The sequence below is a fragment of the Nelumbo lutea genome, chromosome 5 (assembly GCF_056320005.1).
Source record: "Nelumbo lutea isolate HS-2025 chromosome 5, American lotus-T2T, whole genome shotgun sequence".
Lineage (NCBI taxonomy): Eukaryota > Viridiplantae > Streptophyta > Magnoliopsida > Proteales > Nelumbonaceae > Nelumbo > Nelumbo lutea.
This window is the reverse complement of record NC_142688.1, coordinates 76639345-76662208: the sequence shown is the minus strand read 5'-3', so window position 1 is coordinate 76662208 and position 22864 is coordinate 76639345. Positions and strand designations below refer to the sequence as shown.

The 22864-nt window shown below is 38.4% G+C and overlaps 1 protein-coding gene and 1 pseudogene across 5 annotated transcripts in view; one reads left to right on the top strand and one right to left on the bottom strand.

Annotated features, from left to right (window-relative positions):
* LOC148852977 (ATP12 protein-like protein) overlaps positions 1–15570 on the top strand; it is a 47430-nt gene extending 31860 nt beyond the window's left edge. The window contains exons 4-6 of one of the 4 annotated variants that reach the window (XR_016099304.1): positions 1527–1678; positions 7181–7268; positions 15353–15570. Coding sequence is in view for 3 of the 4 variants with exons in the window: in XM_088944953.1 (XP_088801079.1) it covers positions 1527–1634 (108 nt within the window). In the remaining variant the exon portion in view is untranslated. Of the gene's footprint in view, positions 1–1526; positions 1679–7180; positions 7269–13716; positions 14249–15352 lie in introns of those variants that run through there. The other 3 variants (XM_088944953.1, XM_088944954.1, XM_088944955.1) reach the window with 3 other exon arrangements.
* Positions 15414–21033, bottom strand: LOC148852976 (putative beta-1,3-galactosyltransferase 8; annotated as a pseudogene). The gene is made up of 8 exons (XR_016099305.1): positions 20655–21033; positions 20295–20359; positions 19996–20189; positions 18036–18293; positions 17757–17904; positions 17377–17439; positions 16824–16933; positions 15414–15752 (listed from the first exon to the last, which is right to left on the bottom strand). The product of XR_016099305.1 is annotated as a putative beta-1,3-galactosyltransferase 8 (transcript).
* Positions 21034–22864: the final 1831 nt, after the last annotated feature.

Sequence of the window (22864 nt, the reverse complement as noted above, 5' to 3'; positions counted from 1 at the left end):
TACTGTTCAAAAACAATAACCACATGAAGGTGGAGGTCTATACGGGTGCCGATTGGGCTGGGAGTTTTGATGACAGACGATCTACCTCAGGATATTGTGCCCTTATGGGAGGAAACCATGTCTCCTGAAGAAGTAAGAAGCAGAGTGTTGTCTCCCGGTCGAGTGCTGAAGCAGAATACAGGTCCATGGCCAACGGAGTGGCTGAAATTCTATGGCTAAGATCTCTACTTGAGGAGTTGGGTATTGAGTATGAGAAGCTCTGATGCTATATTGTGATAATCAAGCAGCCATTAATATAGCACATAATCCAGTGCAGCATGACAGAACCAAACATATCGAAGTTGATCGACATTTTGTGCGAGAAAGAGTTATATCACAAGAAGTGTCTTCCGTACATCACATCCAATATGCAGCTCGCGGATATCCTCGCCAAGGCTGTACCAAGGAAGAAGTTAGAGACAGACCTATCCAAGTTGGGCATGATAGATATCTACTCCCAACTTGAGGGGGAGTGTAGAGAACACTGATGTGGGCCCCACTGCAGTGGTCCCCACTGTGTTCGTAGGACAACAGTATTTGTTTCAGTTATAATAGTGTCAGTTTGCTAATTCAGCTGTTATTTATTTCAGTTTTATTTACTTTCTTTATTATGTAAGTACCAAGGGCAGATGTGTCCTTTCATCATGTACTAAACATAAACCTATAAATATTAAGAGAGTGGCGGCGGCAGATCTGTTAGAATCTATCCCTCCTTTCAGCAACTTGTGTTCTCTTGCTTCTCTTCTATTCTCTCATTTTCTCTCATCTTCTCTTCTGTTTTACAAACCTAAAACCTTTTAGGATTCAAGACTGATTACAGTCTTGATCTTCTACATCCTTAATAGGGTGGCCACAGCCAGCACTAAAGAACTAATAAAATAAACAAAAAGAGGACCATAACTAAAAGAACATAAACTTAAAACATAGCGTAAAAGAAATATAACTACTAAGTCCCATTCGGCCCATTGTCACTACAACCAGAAAAGATAAGATCAGAAATGAACTTATTTGAAGAACTTGGGAGTAACTCTAATAGTTGAGAACCTGAGGCAATGTAGACTAAGATGGTTTGATGACGTGCAACGAAGATTATGTACAGCACTAGTAAATAGAACTGATTCTTACAAATTGAACAGGCTGAAGACCTAGGGGCAGACCAAAAAGGGCATGAGTTGAAATAGTGAAATGATTTTAAGGCCCATAATTTAACAATAGATATGGTACTGAACACAATGGAATGGCAAACAGGATTCATGTAGGCAATCCTATATCATTTGAACAAGGCTTACGATGTTGATGATAATGACAATATATACACGCAGAAATTCACATATATATATTTTATTCATATATTAATATTTCTAGCAGATAGGATGTACGGCGCATTTAGTATCAGTTTTATATATATGCATATGCATGCATATTTGACCACAGACACACACACATCAGGATATCTGGTTGTAAGCTTCCTTTCATATTTGACGTAGGTTGATCGGTGGGGGCTTGTTGAAGGTGGGCATGATGTGGATATTGCTGATCTAAAGGTGCAAATTGCATCTGCTGCAGTGTTCCTTGGACTGTCACGGAGGTCTTGAAAATTTTGTTGTCTGTTCTTGATATAATTAAACTTAGCTCTCAGGTTTGTACTTATGTCCTTTCTTGGTTGTTGTAGCTCTTTAGCTGCATCTTAGCATGTGATGTAGGAAGACTTCTGTATCAATTGAGAAATTGGAATAATAAGTAAATTTCCTGATTCTCATATACCAAAGGTTTAGCTGTTTCAGTAGTGCAAAGCTATGTTACCCAGATACAGCAAGGACAGTGTCAGATCTGGAATTTGAAAACAGAAACAAATGGTTGAAGATTTCTGTTCTAATTTCGTTGAGAAGATCTGTACAAATATATACAACTTCTAAGAATCAATCTAGGAGCTATTCTAGGAAACTAACCCACAAATTTAGCCTAAAGAAGAAAATGAAACTAAATCACAGCCTAAAAAAGGAAAGTAATCACAGCCTAAATAAGAAAATAAATAACTAAAAAAATAGGAAAGATTCTGACTCGGATTCCACAAGGAATAATCCTCGTCATCCCTTTCCAACACTCCCCCTCAAGCTGGTGAATGTATATCAATCATTCCCAGTTTGGATACATTTGTCTCAAACCCGACCCTAAGTAATGGTTTAGTGAGGATGTCTGCTTCTTGTGATCCAGATGGCACATAGGATAGACAAATTTTTCCACTTTCGATCTCTGATTTGATGAAATTTCTGTCAATGCGAACATGCTTCATTTGATCATGTTGAATAGGGTTGTGTACAATTGCTATTGCTGACTTACTGTCAGTATACAGTTTCATTGGATTATCAAGTGGAACATTTAAGTCTGACAGTAGTCGTTCAAGCCATATTAACTCACAAATCCCTTGTGCCCTGTATTCTGCTTTTGCACTACTTCTGAACACAACAGTTTGCTTCTTACTTCGCCATGTAATAACATTCCCCCAAACCTTTGTACAATATCCTGTAGTAGACTTACTGTCTTCAACCGAACCAGCCCAATCAGCATCTGCAAATCCCTCAATTAACCGGTTATCACTTTTCTTGAACAATATACCCTTGCCAAGAGTTCCTTTCAAATATCTAAGGATCTGATCAACAGCACACTGATGTCTCTCGGTTGGAGCATGCATAAACTGACTAACTATGCTAACACTATAGGCAATATCGGGCCTAGTAAGTGATAGATAGATTAGTTTTCCCACAAGACGTTGATATCTCTCTTTGTTAGCTGGAGGATCATTCTCAGAGATCTTATGCTTCCAATTCTTCTCCAGTGGAGTGCTAGTTGGACGACAACCAAGCTTCCCGGTTTCCTTTAACAGATCTAGGATGTATTTTCTTTGAGAAATGAAAATACCAGTTTTGCTTCTAGCAATTTCCATCCCAAGGAAATACAGAAGTTGTCTAAGATCCTTAACTTCGAACTCAGATTGTAATAGGCCCTTGAGATTCGTAATCTCATCATTGTCATCACCCATGATTACCATATCATCAACATACACAATCAAGATTGATTTTTTTCCATCCCTTGACTGTTTTATGAATAGGGTGTGATCTGCCTGTCCTTGTGTGTATCCAAATCTTTTCATAAGTATGCTGAATCGAGTGAACCATGCCCTAGGAGATTGTTTTAACCCTACAGAGACTTTCAATTTACACACTGATCCTGGTTTTTCTTTGTCTTCGAAGCCAGGAGGAAACTTCATGTATACTTCTTCATCAAGAGTTCCATTCAGTAAAGCATTTGAAACATCCATTTGGTGCAATTCCCAGTCGAAGTTGGCTGCCATAGACAAGAGAACCCGTATAGAGTTCAATTTTGCAACTGGTGCAAAAGTTTCTTCGTAGTCAAGCCCGTATGTTTGCGTATACCCTTGAGCAACCAAATGCGCCTTGTATCTCTCTATTTTCCCTTCCAAGCCTACTTTCACTGTAAAAATCCACTTACAGCCCATTAACTTCTTCCCTTCAGGCATGTTTACAACCTCCCATGTATTATTGTCATTTAGTGTCTTCATCTCTTCCAAAACAGCAACCTTCCATTTTGAATCTCTCAAGGCATCATATATATTTGCAGGAATTGTTACATTATCTAGTTGAGATACAAATGCCCTGTGAGTGTTAGATAAACGGTAATATGACAAATGATTTGAAATCGGATGTTGAGTACAAGATCTTACCCCCTTTCTTATAGCCATGGGAACATCCAGATCATCAATTGTAACAACACCTCTTTGTGAATCTTGTGGTGAATCCGCCATAGGTTACGTTGATTGGTTTTGTTGAGTAACACGGGGCCTCCTTGAGTAAACAATTAGTTCACTTTGTTGTTGGACTGATTCTCCCCCTTGACCGAGACCTGTGGTTGTATCTGGTAGGGGTAATGGTGGAGACTCAGAGGATGGTAAAGTGGACACTGATGGAGACTGGGGCAAAGACACAGGAAGAGATATCGAAGGATCCCAATGATTATCTTCAACTAAGTTCTCCCCTTGAAGGGAATCATGGGAATAGAAGGATTGATCTTCTAGGAATGTAACATCATAGGATACATAGAATTTTCTTGTGACTGGATTGTAACATTTATATCATTTTTTAGTGGGAGAGTATGAGGGAATTCTTTTTGGAGACAACTGACTGGTGTACGGAATTTGAGGGGTTTTGATGGAAGTCTATTGATTAAATAGGCAGCAGTTAATACAGATTCTCCCCAAAAATGATGTGGAACAGCACTAGCAAACATGAGTGATCGAGCTACCTCCAACAAATGACGATTTTTTCGTTCTGCAACCCCATTTTGTTGTGGGGTAGATGTACATGAGCTTTGATGAAATATGCCATTCTGAATGAGGTAATCTCCAAGAATCTGTGCAAAGTACTCTCCTCCATTATCTGTGCAGAGTATGTGAATGTGGCATTGGAACACATTCTTTATCATTTTATGGAACTCTTGAAACACATACCCGACATCAGATTTGTTCTTCAAGAGATAGACCCAGCAAGCACGAGTATGGTCATCTATGAAGGTGATGAACCATCTCTTGCCTGTTAAATCCACAACCCGTGATGCTCCCCAAATATCACTGTGAACAAGGTGGAACGGTTTGGAAGGTTTGTAATTGTGAATAGGATAATTTTTTCTGGACTGTTTCGCAAGAATACATGACTCACAATGGAAAGTAGAAGGATCTTTATTGAGAAATAAGTTTGGATACAAATGTTTCAAATAAGTTTGAATTCAACGAACTAGACGGAAAAAGAGATAGATGTGGTTTTGGCCTTGGAGAAGAATCAGCGAGATAGTAGAGACCATGTCGTTCTTCAGCATTGCCAATCATCTTCCTTGAAGACGGATCTTGAAAAATACAACAATCACAAAGAAATGTTATTTTACAATTTTGATCCTTAGTTAACTTACTAACAGAAAGGAGATTATATCTTAAACTCGGAACATGAAGAATAGATTTCAAATAAAGTCCTTGGTAAAAAACATTTCCAACTCCAGCCACAATTATTGTATTCCCATTTGCCACTGAGACTTTTATCTCACCATCACATTTTTTACAATTCAAAAAAGTTGTATGATGTCCTGTCATATGATCTGATGCACCAATGTCAACAATTCAATCATTGAGATCATCTTTTCGTGATAACAGAGATGATGAGATATTACCTCGTTGTGCAATTGCTGCTATAGGTGTAGAACCTGATGCCTCAGAAATCTGTTGCTGGTGAAGAAGAGACCTTAAAATCTCCATTTGTTCCGGTGTGAGAGTTGCTGTGTTAGGCTTCTTTGTCTCAGCAAATTCGACTACATGAGCTGAAGGGTTGCCTTTCCTATGATTCTGTGGTTTCCAATCTGGAGGTTTTCCATGAATGTCGCAGCAAGTCTCCTTTGTGTGGTACGGCTTTTTGCAGTGTTCACACCACTGGTGGTTTTCTTTTTTATTTTGAGGTTGAGACTAAGTAGATGCAAGTGCAGATCCTTTTGATTGTTCCTCTAGGATTCCGTGTGAGGATGGGTTGAGCATGACTTTCCTCTTGCTTTCTTCTCGACGAACCTCAGAGAACACCTCACAAAGTGAAGGGAGGGGTTTGATTCCAAGAATACGACCTCGTACTTCATCCAGGTCTTTATTGAGTCGTTGAAGAAAATCAAATACTCGATCTTTCTCAAGGACTTGATTGTACAATACTCCATCATCAGTACACTTCCATGGAATTGTATAAAACAAATCCATTTCTTGCCATAGATCAATCAGCCTGTTGTAGTACTCTGTTATTGACATTGATCCCTGCCTTATGTTGCGCAGGAGAGAACGAATTTCAAAACACTGAGACGTGTTTACAAGATCTGAGTACATCTCCTGAACAGCCTTCCATATTTCGTGAGCATTCTTGTAAAACAGATATGTGCATCCTATTTGCGGCTCCATGGAATTGATTAACCACGCCATGACAATGTAATTTTCAGCTTCCCATGTCTTGTAACTCGCATCACTGCTCGCTGGAGGAGGGATTTCACCAGTAAGATAACCCACTTTTACTTTTCCTTGAATCACTAACAAAACGGATCGAAACCATTCATGAAAATTGGACCCATTTAATTTGTGTTGGGTAATCTGTAGAGAATGGCTTATGTCAGAGGTGGTGAAGGAGGTTCCAAGGGATCTCGATGCATTCATGGTTGAATCTACTGCTGTCGAGTCCATTGTTGATGAAGAATGGCTCGTTCCAGACATCGTCGCAGGCTCTGATACCATGAAAACAGAAACAAATGGTTGAAGATTTCTGTTCTAATTTCATTGAGAAGATCTGTACAAATATATACAACTTCTAAGAATCAATCTAGGAGCTATTCTAGGAAACTAACCCACTAATTTAGCCTACAGAAAAAAAGGAAACTAAATCACAGCCTAAAAAAGTAAAATAATCACAGCCTAAATAAGAAATAAATAACTAAAAAAAATAGGAAAGATTCTGACTCGGATTCCACAAGGAATAATCCTCGTCATCCCTTTCCCACAGAATTTGCACTAGAATTTGAAGTATCTGACATGATATTGGCACTCTTGTACAGGTATATGGGTATCATAGATACAATGATAATTTTCAAGTGCAATTATGTCTTTGTTCTTGGTTAAATATTGATTATATTTGGCATTATTTTTAATTGAATATAGTGGTCACTTTTCTTTCTCTATGTTTGCTTTTTTTTTTCCCTAATTTTTATGGATAACTTATTATTTTTTTTAACAAGTATTGTATTGTATTGAACTGAACAAAGGATACAAAAGACCCTTTGTACACCAAAGACCTGTACAAACCAAAAAAAGATTAACCAATGAACTACCCTTCCCCTTACAAAACAGAGCTCTATTGAAATAAAGTATCGATATAAAAACTTATATTGAAACAAACTATGAGTAGATAACCATGAACCCGAGGTGCCTTTGAATCTGTTTACAACCACATCAATCAAATTTACTCTGCCTTCGGAAATGTTCTCATTGCAGAAATAACTGTGTTATTATCCATATCATTGTGCTCTTCTCATTAAGTCCAGTGGCTCCATCTAGCTGCCAGGCCTTCAAAACTCGTAGGACAGATTTAGGGAAGGAATCTCTCCAGCTGAAAGCACCCCATATGGATAACATGTAATGCCTGGTATATTACAGTTACCTCTGTAGATAGGTTTCACATCCATAATTTTCAGTGTATCTATCATCTATGTTTTTTTATTTTTTATTTTTATTTTTTATCAGTAAGGATAAATTTTAGTAAGCAATATGTCAAACTTGAGGTTACAAGTCTGGGGGTAAGTTACCCACAACCATAGAGATAATCAAATACAACTAGAACTGCAGTCCTTATACCCAGCCTGACAATTTAGCTCAAAATAATTGCTGCCTATTTGCCCCTTCTTTAGCTAAAGCATCTGCCATGCCATTTGCAATTCTTCTCACCCATTTAAAAGTAACATTTAATACCTTATTAGGCTTTCAATTTCCCTGATCCTGTGCCTGTAAACCCAAGGGTTTTGGCTGTGAAATTTTGTCCAGGAAATAACCAGCTGAGAGTCCCCTTCCACTTCTTGCAACTGAAAACCAAACTGCTTTGCAAATTTCAGCCCTTGAGGCAGAGCCAGTAATTCTGCTGTCAGTGGGTCTCCTTGCTCTACAGGACCCGAGTACAGTGCTAATATCTCATCTTCTGTATCTCAAAAGACACCCTTAATCCAGCCCTGTATTCTATCATCTATGTTGTCATAGCATTCCTCTACCTATTTGCAGAATTGGCTTCTTCAACTGGTGTACAAGTACTTGGATGGAAATTACCCTAAAAAGGTTCAGTGAACTTTATGTGTGTTGACTTTCCCTCCATTTTTGCTCTGGCCCAAGGCACAGACAGAAATGCAAGAGTTTGTGTTTGCTTGGAGGTGAGGTCAAGTCAGATTATTTGGATTCCTTGTTGAGAAGAAATGTGAATGATAGGGATTTGAACACTTTGTGCTCCCTGCTGCTGTCTCTGGAAAGGATCAAGCCTCATCCTTCAGAGGAAGATAAGCTTTGGTGGTCTCACAACAAATCTGGTATCTTCACTGTTAACTCTTTGCTTCATATCTTAGCCAAAGACCAAGCTGTCTCTCCCCCCTTGGGTTTGAGAAGAAATGTGAATGATTGGGATTTGAACACTTTGTGCTCCCTGTTGCTGTCTCTGGAAAGGATCAAGCCTCATCCTTCAGAGGAAGATAAGCTTTGGTGGTCTCACAACAAATCTGGTATCTTCACTGTTAACTCTTTGCTTCATATCTTAGCCGAAGACCAAGCTGTCTCTCCCCCTTGGGTTTGAGAAGAAATGTGAATGATTGGGATTTGAACACTTTGTGCTCCCTGCTGCTGTCTCTGGAAAGGATCAAGCCTCATCCTTCAGAGGAAGATAAGCTTTGGTGGTCTCACAACAAATCTGGTATCTTCACTGTTAACTCTTTGCTTCATATCTTAGCCGAAGACCAAGCTGTCTCTCCCCCTTGGGTTTGGATCTGGAAATCAAAAGCTCCCTCCAAGACCATTTTCTTTGCTTGGGTTGCTCTAAAAAGGAAAGAATCCTACCGCTGATGTGCGGAGGAAGAAAGGTATGGTCCTTGTTAATTGTTTCTACCTCTGTGGTTCAGATGAGGAATCTAGTGAGCACCTCCCAGTCTCTTGTAGCTTTTCCTACAGCCTGTGGTCTCATGCTCTGCAGTTGTTTGGAATGAGTTGGGTAACCCCTCCTGATGTAGGCTCCTTTGTTTTCATCTTGGCATGTTTGAGCCATTAGTGGAAGAGGTAAGGTGTTTTGGAATTTGCTGCCCTTGGCTTTATTTGGTGCTTGTGGAAGGAGAGGAATGACCGAGTGTTTGAAGATAGACATTTGCTCAAAGAGTTGTATTGCTAATTTTAAACTTCTAATCCAATTTATGTCCCCACCTTCGCAAAAAGGATAGTATCATCTGCAAATTGCAAGTGGGTGAGTGGAACTTTCTGCCTTCCTACTCTGCAGCCTCTCAATGAGTTCCTTGAATTAGCTCTTTGAATTAGTCTCTCTAGGACATCTGCAACCAGGGTGAACCAAAAAGGGGAGAGAGGGTCACCTTGTCTTATCCCTCTCAAGGCAGGGAAGAAGTTAACCACAGTTTTATTAACCAAAATTGAATAATGGCAGCTTCTAACACAACCTCAAATCCATTTGCACCATTTGTTCCCAAACCCAAAACATCTCAACACCTCTAGCAAAAAGGACCAATCCACTAGGTCATAGGCCTTCTCTAGATCTAGTTTGCAAATCACTCCCTTCTTTGATTTCCTAAAGCTCTCCAGACTCTCACTTGCAATCCTAAGAGGTAGAACTTTTGCATATATTTTATACAAACTGTTTACCAAGCTGATTGGCCTAAAATCCCTTGGGTGTGAAGCCTCTTTCTTCTTTGGGACCAAAGTAATAAATGTGGAATTCAACCCCATGTTTAATTACCCCCCTTCTATGAAACTCATAAAAAATTGACATCAGATCCTATATCAAAATTTCCCAATAGTCTTGGTAGAAAGCCATTGTGAAGCCATTAGGGCTTGGAGCTTTTGATTTGTTCATTGAGAAAACTGCTTCCTTTTCTTGTTCCAATTCAAAACTCCTCTCTAACCACTCCCTTCTCTCTTCTTCCAAATTCGGCCATTCTAGTCCGTCTATCCAAACCCTTCCATTTAAAGGCCTTTTGAAGATGGATTTGAAGTGATTTACAAAGGCCTGGGATATCACTACCGGGTTGGATAAAACTGCACCCTCAACTTCCAATTTTGAAATAAAATTCTTTCTTCTCCTACCATTTGCCACAGAGTGGAAGAATTTAGTATTCTTGTCTCCCTCCATTAACCATTTGCATATCAATTTTTGTTTCCAACTTATTTCCTCTTTATGCAAAAGGTCCTCCAATTGCCTTCTCAGATTCCATCTAGTCTCCCTGTCAGCCTCTCCAAAAGATCCCCTATGTTCTTTCGTATTCAAATCCTCAATCCGCTCCATCAAACTTTGCTTTCTTTCCTCCAATCTCCTAAACTTCAAGAGGTTCCACTCTTTTATCTGAGATTTTAGATATTGTAATTTCTTGTGGAAACTCATACCCCCCCAAATTACCAAAGGATTGTAGTGCTCCCACCATTCTCTGATTTTCTCAGTGATCCCTGGCTGAAGTAGCCACATATTCTCAAACCTAAAGGGGGTTGGTCGATCACCTTTAAATTTTAATCAATATTAGTTTTTTTTTTTCAATTCATATTCTAATTTTTATTAATTCGTATTAGTCATGGTTAATAATTTTGTTTTGATAAATGAGTTTAGTCATGGTTAATAATTGATCACATGTTGAATTAATTTGTATTATTAATTTAAAACGTCAAAAAATATCACTCTTGATTGATGGCGTAGATTACCTCACATTGTGTATATGAGATACCTGGAATCAAAATACAGGGTGTGGCCTGAACCACACGACACCCAACACCTTGCAGAACACATATGTGGGTGTGGTGTGGTTCAGGCTACCAGTTTTTGACCATAGTACAGAACAAATATTCTGCTATGGCGTGGTGTGTTCTCAACCACACTACAGAACACCCCCTTAGTTTATTTAAACAAGCATCCTTTCTACTCATGCCCATGTGGCCCTCCACCCTAACCAGCTGACTTCCATGATAGCCCTAACCAGCTGACTTCCATGATAGTTTAATCCCTTTTTAGCTCTATTTGACCTCCTTGACTGTTCGGTTACTTCTTTGGTGAAAATTGCTGACCCAACATTTGCCTACAGCTAGCATCTGTCAGCACCTGAGCATAGGACCTGTGACACGCCTCCTTTTCCTTTTTTCCTATTCATTCTTCCCATTTGGTAGCTTGTGTCTTCCCTTTTAATTCCTTCTCCCCAAGGCTTGTCACATTAATGAAATCCTCGACAAAATTTGAATGAGTCAATCCCAAATTTCCACATAACAATTTTCCTTCTACCTTCTCATCTTCCTTCCTACTCCCGTCTCTCCACAAGTCAACTTCAGTGGCTGTTACCAACCAGGGTGAGTAGAATACTCTGTCAACCAGCACCTTTATTGAATGGGGGATATCTTCCAGGTTCACATTAGTCAGATAAACTGCAGCTGAGTGGAGATCTTTAACGGAAAAAAAACCATCCATTCTTGCCTTGCACAGAGAAGTTATAGAATCAAATACTTCTGAAGTCCAAAGACGAAAAGGTAGACCCAAGATCTGAATGATTATTGTCTCTCGCATGCAAGTCCCTTGAGTTGGAATGCGGGGTCCATTTTTAAACAGTCATTGAATCTAAATCCAGTTGATAGCACACAGCATGGAGTTCAATCTCCTCTCCTGCTAACTCAAGAAGAGCCTTCCTTATGCTTGTCAAAGGGGGTTAAAATGATAGTGCAGCTCAGCTTTAGCTTCTTTAACAACACTTCAGCAATTCTCTTCCAGTCTTTTGGTGGGGCTGTCGACTTTTTCTCCCAATCATTCTTGAGAACATTGCAGACTATTCTACAGTCCTTTGCTGCTTGACCTGTAATCTGCATTCCTGCTACTTCCTTGGACTGCTCCTGCTTCTTTACAACAGAATCTCCACTAACCACCTGCTGCTTCCCAATCATTCTCGAGAACATTACAGAATCTCCATAGAATGAAGATACACAACACTAGTTGAGGAGGGGGGGGGGGGCTTGTCAAAGTTGGGGCAAGTGAGTCATCTGCCCCTAACCCAAAATTTCTTTCCTTCCTCTTTCCATCCCTTCCCTTTTCTTTTCTTTCTTTTCTCTTTTTTCTTCTCATTCCTTCCCTTTTCTTTCTTTCCTTTTTTTTTCTTTTTTCTTTGCCTTTTTTTGTATGAGGCATGCATGAGGAGTACGCCTCTAGCATGCCTCATGCAAAAGGTGTATGAGGTGTATGCCACATCCGCACGCCTTAGAGGCATCGATACCTTTGACATATGCCTTGGGGTGTTTTGAGGGTGCCTTTGTTTGGAGTTGCACCTACAGGTGTACACCTCCCATGCCTTTTAAAACATTGATTAGAAGTGGAAAAAGCATAGATGTGATGACAGATGTGACAACTCCCCAAGAAAGGAGAGAGCAAAGTGAAAAGAAGGAAAGAAATAGAAAAGAAAAGAATACACATGTATTAAAGGAAAGAAAGAAATGTGATTTAGTCATTAGGAAATTTCTTTCTCTAAAGAAAGAGGCGAATAATATCTTCTACTAAAGGCCCCAAGACAAAATTTTTGAGGAAGATGAGATAGGAAGACCTATCTTTAGCATGGACGAATTCAGAGCTTTGGACTTGGATGGGTTCACATCAAGTTGGTAAAGTAGCCATGAATAGGAAGTTTCACATCAAGTTGGTAAAGTAGCCATGAATAGGAAGTTTCAAGGGAGCAAAGCACATTTAGAAGTTGCCATTTCAGTTCTTATGGCATACCTCCATTTAGACATACATGGTGCTTTCAATACATTTCTGGTATAGACTCGTTAAAAATAGAAACAAGAAAGGACTTGTATGTAGGAGACAAAAGGTTATAGGAAATGTACTTGGGGATGCAATGGGCATTGGAAGAATGATATTTACCTTTCTTGAGGGCTATGGGAGATCAGCTAAATGAGTTGTATAAGATGGAAGAGTACCAGAATCTATCATCCTAGTAGTGACTGGTGGTGGACAAGATACCACTGATAGGATCAAAGCAACGATAACCAAGAAAAACACATTTCCTGGACTTATGGTCAAACTTTGATTTAATGGGGACCATGATATAGACATAACAAATGCACCCAAACACTTGACAGAATAGAAAATAGATCACCATTGGATACAAGAGACTAATGGGGGGTTTTATATTCAAGAACATAAGAAGAAATCCTATTAATGGAATAAATAGTAGTAAGAAGCACAATATTACCCCAAAAACAAATGAGAACATGAGGATTATATGATATTGTGGGCTACTTCAAGAATGTGATGATTCTTTCTCTTAGCAACCCTATTCTTCTAATGGGTGTAACATAGGAGCTGTGATGTATAATGTCCATAATTTGATAAATATGCATCAATTCTCCTATCAATATATTCCCTAGCATTGTTTGATTCGAATGTTTTGATCCAAGTATCGATTTTTGTGAGCATCATCATATGAAATTGATAAATTAATTTGGATACCTCATCATGAGAACACATCTAGTGAAGCCATGTGTATTAAGAAGTCTAAAAAAAAGTCCTATAGAAAGCAGATGATATGACCATTGACCCTCGTACATCAGAGTGAACAATTTCAGAAAAGGAAAATAGGATTTTTATTACTCAAAGAATAGAAGAATGAAAGCCTTTCAAAGGAGACTATTATTAAAAATACATCTCTATAAAGGTTGCTCACTCAGGTGAAGCCATTGGATATTTTTTGGCGTTTATTATTGATATTTGTAGAGGGTGGCAGGTGGTTGCCAACTTCTCTTCATTGATGATCTTTCTTTCCATGATGTGGGTCCCACCTATTGACTGATCAAGTTAAATTGAATTTTGATGTTTGCAGCCTTAACAACCCTGGAAATTCTGTACTGGGGGTGTTGAGAGATGGTAATGAACACATCTTTAGCCTCTGAAGGCCTATTGTCATAAGGGCCTCCATATGAGCAGAATTGTTGGAGTCCCTCTAAGGCCTAAAGATAGCAACGAATCATAATTTTCACAACCTAGTCTTGGAAGGTGATTTTTTGTGGAATGGATTAGAAACAAGCAAGAAGGTTCTTGGGAGCTTAGAAATCATACGAGGAAGCTGCCAAGTTTATGTGAGGAAATGATCTAGCAATTACTGTAGCTATACAAGGAATGTGGTGAGATGCTGCTCACCTTAGGGTTTTTCTTTGAGGGAAACTCCTCTCCTACGAGAGAGAGAGAGAGGATTTGATATCATTTTGATCTGGCAATTTGTCAGTTTGCCATATGATGTCTTTTACCATTTAAAAACATTAAGATAACACAACTACAAAGATAGACTGCCAGTGGCCTTGAAAATTGATATGAAACACTATTGGATATATCATATTGATACTTTTAACCTTGACTGAATCTAACCACTCCCTCGTGGAGCATAGGAATCTTTGGACACTATTCTGTGCATTGCATGGGTCTTTTTTAGTGGCCTGGTTCCATTGAAGACCTTGTATTACTATACTTCTTGATTCAGGTAGAGTGGCCTGGCTCCTCCATCTTCTCTCAAGTATTTTCTTCTTATAAACAGGAAGGGACATTTTTTGCATGTGGTATAAGTGAAAAGGTAAGGGGTTAACAATCTTGTAATGACTTCAAGGTTACCATCAAAACAAGTTTAAACAGAACTATCAATGTACATCCTGCATTTTGAAGGGATGGTACGTAGAGCTGTTCACAAACAATGCCAAACTGACCAAACTGGCCCGACCCAACCCGATTTGGTCGGTTTTTTTCACCACCGGTCGGTTTCGGGTTGTGAAGAGGGATAAACCGGTAATTCAGTTTGGTTTCGGTTTTTATGTAAAAACCGAAACCGAACCGAACTGAACCGAATTAGTTAGTCTCTGATTTCCTAGTCTTTCCTTAACTAGATAATCCTTATCCTAGATTATTCTTTCTAGTTAGTTACTTATTTTTAACATTAAAGAACAATAAAATATTAGTTAAATGGTCGGTTTTGTGCTTTTTAGACTTAATAAGCACAAATCTTGAATCTTATCCAAATGCAACCATAGTTTTATGTTGTTCACAGGTAGCCAGCGATGCCTGAACACAAAATGTCATGCGGATTGTGGGTCTCCTCCTATCTTAAACATTTCCCCTCGGAATTGTTAGTTATCCAATTCTAAATTAAAACCATTATCTTTAAAATATCTCATTGCCCCTTGTGAAGAAAAAATCGTTAAAAACAAAATTTTAATTTAAATATAATAAAGTTATTAATGGTTCACTTGTTAAAAATTTTATCTCTCAAACCAGTTAGTTTTGATTCCATTTCCAGCCCAGTTAGTTTTCTAATCAAATCAAACCACAATTCTATATGTACAGTGGTCAGAACGAGGTCATTATTTGTTTAGCTCGTTAAAATTTAATTTATACTTCTGCCTTGTCCTCGTTACTCGTAAATCTTTTGCAGCACTGTATAACATTTTACTTTGTTCTTTTCTCCTTTGCAGCACTGTTCATGACAAGGAAAAAAAAAAGAAAAAGACAAAATCTTGAGGAACAACAGTTACGTAATCCAAAGCCTTGTTTGGCTCACTAAGAAAAAAGCTAGTGGCTCAACCTCCAACAGTCTTTTATAAGCAATAAGCAGAAGGATGGAAGAAATAAACTCTAACCTTATTTTGATCAGTACTTTTAAAACACATAAAAGCATGCAAACTTGCCTCTCTCTCTCTCTCTCTCTCTCTCTCTAATTCTTTGTGAAAATATCGACATTCCAAACGGCCCTCTCTCCTTCCCCACATGTATTGTGTACATCTTTCATCCGCTCCACAGACTTGCATACTCCACTGCATGACCAGTCGAAGGATGCTACACATACATTTCCTGCCTGTGTCTTCCATTCACAGTCTACAGGAGGAGATTTAAAAGGCAAAAGTAAAACAGAACTTCAATTAATTGATCATTTCATTAGAGGAAGAAAAATAAATGCTTTTATGTACCATGTTCTTGTGCTTATTCTTAGTACATGCTAAGCTAAGTGGATATTGTCATATGAATTGTTTTTTTTTTTTCTTATTGTGATTTCGAGAAAACTAGGTCCCACAAATGGCTTAGGAATATCATCTTCTTAAAACAAAATCATTTTCTTGGTTTTGTATTTTCTTTTCTCTAAAACTGAAACTAGAAATGCGATTAGCATGATTTCCTCTCATGCTTTGATATTTATGTTTCAGAAAGCGTGCAATTTTCTGATAGAAATTCTGATTGAATGGATATTAGTTGATGTGTGTGTCTCTTTTGCCAATTTTAGAAATAAGATTATTTTTATTTAAAATCAAGGCTCAGTTTGGGGAATGTGCAACATACAAATATGTGCAGTACATATACATGGTTTAGAAATACCCTATGCAAGGTTTTGCACTGAACATATTTGTATTTGCACTCTTCCCAAATAGAGCCTTAAGCTCCATTTGGAAGGAGTACAAATACAAATATGTACTGTACAAATAGATATAAAATAATACAAAATACAAAGTTTTGCACTCTACATATTTGTATTTGTATTCCTTTCATATGGAGCCTTAGCCTCAGTTTGGAAGTACAAGTAAAAATGTGTAGTACAAAATCTTGTATTTTGTATTATTTTGGTATTTATTTGCACTGTACATATTTGTATTTGCACTGTACATATTAGTAGAAAACTCAGAACATTTTCGCTTTGTTTTAAGAAAGCATATATTCAAGATTTCTGATGTGGCATTTTTTGGATGAAAAAAAAATCAAAACTCATTGGTGAACAGTGAAAACTTCCCATAGTACATTACTACATACATGTTTACTCTGTGTTTCTGTGCCCAAGGATGGTTCTTATGTGTGAGTGCATAAACTTTCTGTGTCTTTGTTGCTTCTAGGCTCCCATGGATAATTAGAAAAAGCATGCTTGGAATTCAATTTAAACACTGTTAGAACTGTCCATACCTGGAGGGGTCCCACAACACATCGAACGGTCATCAATATGTTCGACTTCTAGGCCGATTAACCATGACCCCAGAGAAACATCTTCATTGGCATATCTATGCAAAATGGGTCTGCAAAAAAGTATCAGAGGAAGGTGAGAAAGAAATACATCTAAGGATCCGTTTGGGAGGGTTGGAACTTTGGTTGAACTGCTTTCACTGAGCTGCTTTGGAGAAACCACTAAAAGAAGCTTCAGCAGAAAGCCTCTAACTTTTGGCTTTCTTATGTTGGGCTTTATGGGATTTTCACCAAACATGGTTTGTAGGCTGTCTGGATTGGGCCCATCTGGTAAAGCCACCATAATCCCAAATGGGCACTAAGATTTGAGTTCACATTTCTGCCCCACAATGCCCCACAACACATCCCTGCTGTGTATTTGGAACATCTCCTGATGATAGTACCAGTCCCGATGATGTCATCATTGGCAGATGTTCCCAATACACAACGGGGATGTGCTGTGGGGTGGAGATGTGATCTCCTAAGATTTAAGATAGGTTTACAGGGGGGAACTTACGCATTGATAGATACATAAGCAGCAAGATCCTTGGAAATGGCAGATGCACATAGGTTGTGTTTGGTTTGAAGGAAAAAAGTAGGGAAAGGAAAGGAAATTTAGGGAAACCTTTACAAGCCTTGCATAGGTTTTCATATCTTTCCCTTCCTTTTCCCTACTTTTTTCTTCAAACCAAACATAGTCTTAAGTTTCAACCTTCAAGAATTGAGCCAGGACATCTCTAGGAAGGGTATTATCCTTCAAAAGTGGTCACATGTCATAATTTTCAATATTTAGCATGGTTTTGAAAACCGGACCGAATCAGACGTTGACCTGGGAATCGGTCATGGCTATGGGTCCTGTTTTGGCAGTTGGATTGTTTGATCCAGGAAACGGTGACCAAAATGGTTCTGCTTTTAGGTCAGTTTTTAAAACTAAATGGGTTGTTTGTATTGACTCACTTTTGGGAAAGAACCGGTCCAGACTTCATGCACCCAATATATATTCTTGGTTTGGATCTGTATTGCGCTAGTCTGCTTGCAAGCATTCCTACAAAACTCACCAGAATCATAACTATGGCCTTGTTCACAAAATGTTGCATTTCAGTCCTTCCAAAAGATTTCATGTTGAATGAATGAATATATGCTGGAGGAAAGGAAAGGAGAACGATGAGAGCTTACCCAAATTGACATGAATGTCATCATCTACCTTGACGTAGAAATCAGCATCCCAGATGGAGACAGCAGTGGAGAAATACAACCTGGTCTTTGTGGAGAGCTCATGGTAACCCTCTACATGCTTCAGTCGAAGGAAGTCTTTGTATTCAGCATCCTCAGCATCAATTGCTTTGTCAAGTACACCTCCTGGTGTCGCACTGTGCCCAATTACAAACCGAATAACCATTCCCTTCTCCTTCTCCAGCTTCTTAAGTTCGGCTCCTGCATGCATGCATGGAGAGTCATTGATTGGTGTGTGTGGGCCCAGTTTTGGATTGGTTGTGCCTTAAGGCATTGTTTGCTTACCAAGAGGCCATTTATCCGATTTACCTGTTCTTTTTTTGTTAAATTTACTCGGGTAAATGAGACTTCTCAACTTTCCCATGTTCTTTTGCTTCACCCACTTTCCCGGGTAAGTGGTTAATTTTTCTTTCTTTTGTCATTTTTACTCTTGGGCCCAAGTTCATGTCTTTTGGGTTATATTGTTTTAATGGATAATTTTGGCATATTGTATTTTGAGCGTTTACTCTCCGCTCGGGAGAATTAACTTTCCCAAGTGGGAGAAGGGTAACACTTCCCAGGTTAAGTGATACCTGGGAAAAACATATTTACTGTGAGTCCCACCTAAGTCCTCAAAGTCAAAGAGAACATGGGATAATCGACCAATGGGAATCACAATCCCATGACCGGCTTTCCTCCCTACTAGAATCTGCAAAATGAACGAGGCCTAAGTGTGAAGCTGATCAACAACAGAAAGATGGATTCATGGAATGAGCAGGGTAGTTAATGGGCCTAGTTTGCATTTCAGACTTCTTTCAACAACTCAGAAGGGGACTGGGCCTTCTTCTGAGCATTTCAGTCTATCATCTATGGATGCAATCTTGTGTCCTTAGTCTTGGAGCCCATTAAACAAATGGGCTTTTGGTATTGACCTTTACCAGAAAAAAGGGTCATAAACTTCAGAATGTGGGCCATGCATGTTCCCCATCTTAGGCAGATGAGTCCAACAAGAAACTATTGATAGCTAAAAAGATGTAAACAAGGGGATTCATTATAATAGCTAAGCTAAGAGGTGTCTTCTAGTTTTCCAGGCCAATAAGCAAATGGGCTTCTTGGATTGAACTTTACGACAAAAAAAGGTCACTGACTTCAGACTGTGGACCAAGTTCCCCATCTTAGGCAGATTACTCGAATGTAAAAATGTACAAATTTTGTATTAACAAGGAGTGCAATCATTGTCATAACAAATGGATGCAAAACTCAAATAGGTGCAAAATTTGTATCTGGTTCAGATTTGTATTGCAAACAAACAGAACCTAATATGACGTTGCATGGACACCCCATTTGTAGCCTTAGGCAAAGAGAAAAAGGAATATGAATAATTATATTCATTTTTTTAATCAGTTATTTATTAATAGGAGGGATGTTACATTCAAGTGTCCTCAAGAATCCATGAAGTTGGGGGCATTTGGTAACGAATGAAGAGGCTGAATTGAATGAATTGCTTTTTTTTTTTTTTTTTTTAAGGTTCAGTTTGGAAGGAGTACAAATACAAATACAAATATGTACAGTGAAAATACATACAAAATAATACAAACTATAAGGTTTTGCACTTTACATATTTGTATTTGTATTCCTTCCAAACTTAGCCTTATGCTGTGTTTGGTTGCAATGCAAATGAATTTACAGTGATGCAAAATTATGACAGTGCAAATGATTTGAGTATAAATTTTGACCTATTTTTGTTTTAAATTTAAGCTTATCTTGTTCGATTGCAATACAAATGAAGTAAATTAAGACATGAAGCAAAGTGAAGTAAAACCTAAAAACAAAATCAAACGAGAAGTTATATTTAGTTTGAAAAAGATTAATTAACAAATTTATTCTGAGCAAATGAAGTAAGACCATAAGAGAATGAACTGACCTTTTGGCATCCATGTTTCTCGAAGGGAGTCTCTCCGTTTCCTGCTGCTGAAGCCAGTATTGATCCCAATCACAACAAATGCCTTCTGCAAACTGCGATCGGTTGCTCCTTCATGTGAACCCAGGCCACTCATGTGGCTGGTACGAGCCACAGCTAGTTCCATCTCCAACGTTGAAATTGTTTTATCAAGTGATCTGTGTTTTTGATTAATTTGAAAGAGAAAACGTGAATCATATAAACCAGATGTCAGATTATATTAGAGACTGCAAATCATGAAGTAAATGGTCTAAAGTACTCACTGAATGGCTTGATGGGTCCTTGTGACTTCTCCCATAATATCTCCAGAATTTCCTTCAACCAATTTCTGGTAGATAAATGTTACAGAAAACAAAAGTTGAGATTTTGAGACCCAGCTCTCAAAGCATTTTACTATTTCTGTGGTGCTAAGATCAAGGGTCTGTTTGATAACAACCATTGAAATGGCTGAAGTAACCAACCAAACTTCAGCTTCACCCATTAAGCAGTGATTCAGTTCGGCCACTTCAGCTGGTTTATTGTTACTCTTAATGTAGAATTCCATGAATCATGTTTATAGTTATTTCGATTGAACCCGAGACAGATTGACTAGGGTGAATGGGTAATACAAAGTATGAACTTACTGGTTTTTTATCACAATCTTGTGTCATGGCTGTACTGAGTTTCTGTACATGATTTGCAACGATCATTGGAACCCTTTCTCTGTTTTCTGACCTGCTGCGGCCCCATGTTCGGCTAGTGAAGAGTGACCCTGCAACAAAGCTCACAATGCAGAGAACAAAGATGGCCTTTCCAGGAATTGGCTTGACCCGCATTTTCTTTGGCCCGTCGTCGAACTGCTGCCACGGCCAAACTGTTGATACCGATTGCCGGACACCGGCTGCCGGCTTCTTTTCCAGCTGCAGCGGCCTATCACAAACTAGCTTCATGAGGGTTTTCATGAAGAAAGAATAAGAATCAAGAGAAGAGTTAAAGTTGAACTAAGATGAGTTCATAAGTCTTAAGGGGTCCATATTTATAACATCATAGAGTTATTTGTAATGTACATTTATTTTATATTTACTTTTCATTCTTAAAATGTATATGAAAATGTGGATGGAAATAAGAGAGAACAAATATAGCTTAGAACTGGATATAGCTATTATTCTTTAGAGATGTGTCTTTTACACAAGGCAGAGAAGAAAAAGGAAAAATGTGGTTAAGTTTAGCTTTCAAGGTCTTATAGCCATCAAAATCGTTACCTCAAAACGTGCAGTGGAACATATCATGTGAGAGTAGGACTTGTCATGCAATTACTGTATTCAAGAAAAAGATATGGACTCTCGAGTATGGAGAACATATAGGTATTAATAATGGGTCGGGTTAGTCGGGTCGGAAATCTCTTGACCCGAAGGTCAAGACTCGTTTGGTTGAATTTGTGAATTTGTTTGGTAAGGCTGTTAAAATGCAGCACAAGATTTAGGGTAAATTACAGACAGCCACCCTGTATTTAGGGGACAATGAAACTTAGCTCCCCGAACTTTGTTTCAACTTTTGGGTTCTAACATTTTGCCCGTATTGTTATCATTCTATCAGTTAACATGAATTATTGAAATATTTGATTGAGATGTTTTTAAAACCCTAAAATACTCTTTTGATTCTGTTTTTTTTTTTTTTTTTTAAACCCTAATTCTTACATGTTGCCTCTCAACATTCTTTCAATAAGGTTCATCTTGAGAATACTTGGGAATAATATCAAGTTGTGCTTTAGAACGGTTATTTTCATCATTTTGATATTTGTTGCTGATATGGGCAATTTAATAATTTTACCTTCACCATCAATCCCATTAATGGGTTAGGGGGCAAAGTGCTGGAATCTAGAAGCTCAGGGGTCCTTGTTGCAAAACAAAAGTTCGGGGAGGTAAGTGTTACCATCCACTAGGTACAGGGTGGCTATATGTAATTTACCCTAAGATTTATGGTAAATGCAGCCCGGGCTTTACGTGAATGCTAGAACAAACCCAGAAAGGCTGTACCGGTTGGTGATTGAGGAGAGAAATTGTCACCTTATTCACACCGTGTATGGATTAGCTGAACACAATGGCTGTTTAACAGGCTGTGAAACCAATGATAATTCCCCACATCGATACTATTTAGTTTCTCACCGTGGGCCCATATATTTTATTACTGACGCGGGGCATTATCATTGTTTCTACAGCCCATTGTTCAGTTAATCCAAATTCATTTACACCTTGTTCCTGGAATTGTGCCATGGGCTAATTCAAAGAGCCCCAATAATTTCTAGGCCACACATATTGGGCCATAACCACAATGACACAGAGCAAATTTTGGATCTACAGGCTCTATTTTGGGCTTATGATCTTGTAGGTTGGTGAGGGTTATTCAGGAAAAAAATCACTGTTTTAGTTTCCCTCTAATTAAAAGTATAGATTAAACTACCAGAACCCCAAATTAGGGTTATTCAGGAAAACATCACAAATTTCCTTCTAATTAAAAGCTGGGGTCAAAACTATCAGAATCACCCCCCAAAAAAGATACCTTAATTGATTTCTTCTATTTTTGAGTTAAGATCGTTTAGGCTTATTGGGGGGTTATTCAGGAAAATATCACTTTTTTTTTTTTTTTTTTTCCTTCTAACTAAAAGTAGGGTTTAAACTTTAAACTATCATAACCAAAAGGGATACTTTATTAATTCCTTTCCCTAACAAAACTTGAATCCTATAGCTCTGCTTTTGGTTTAAGATCATCTATGCTCATTTGGGTTGCTCAGCAAACCATTTTTTATTGTATCATTAAGGCAAGATTACATTTCAGAGATGGCAGAAGAACTTGT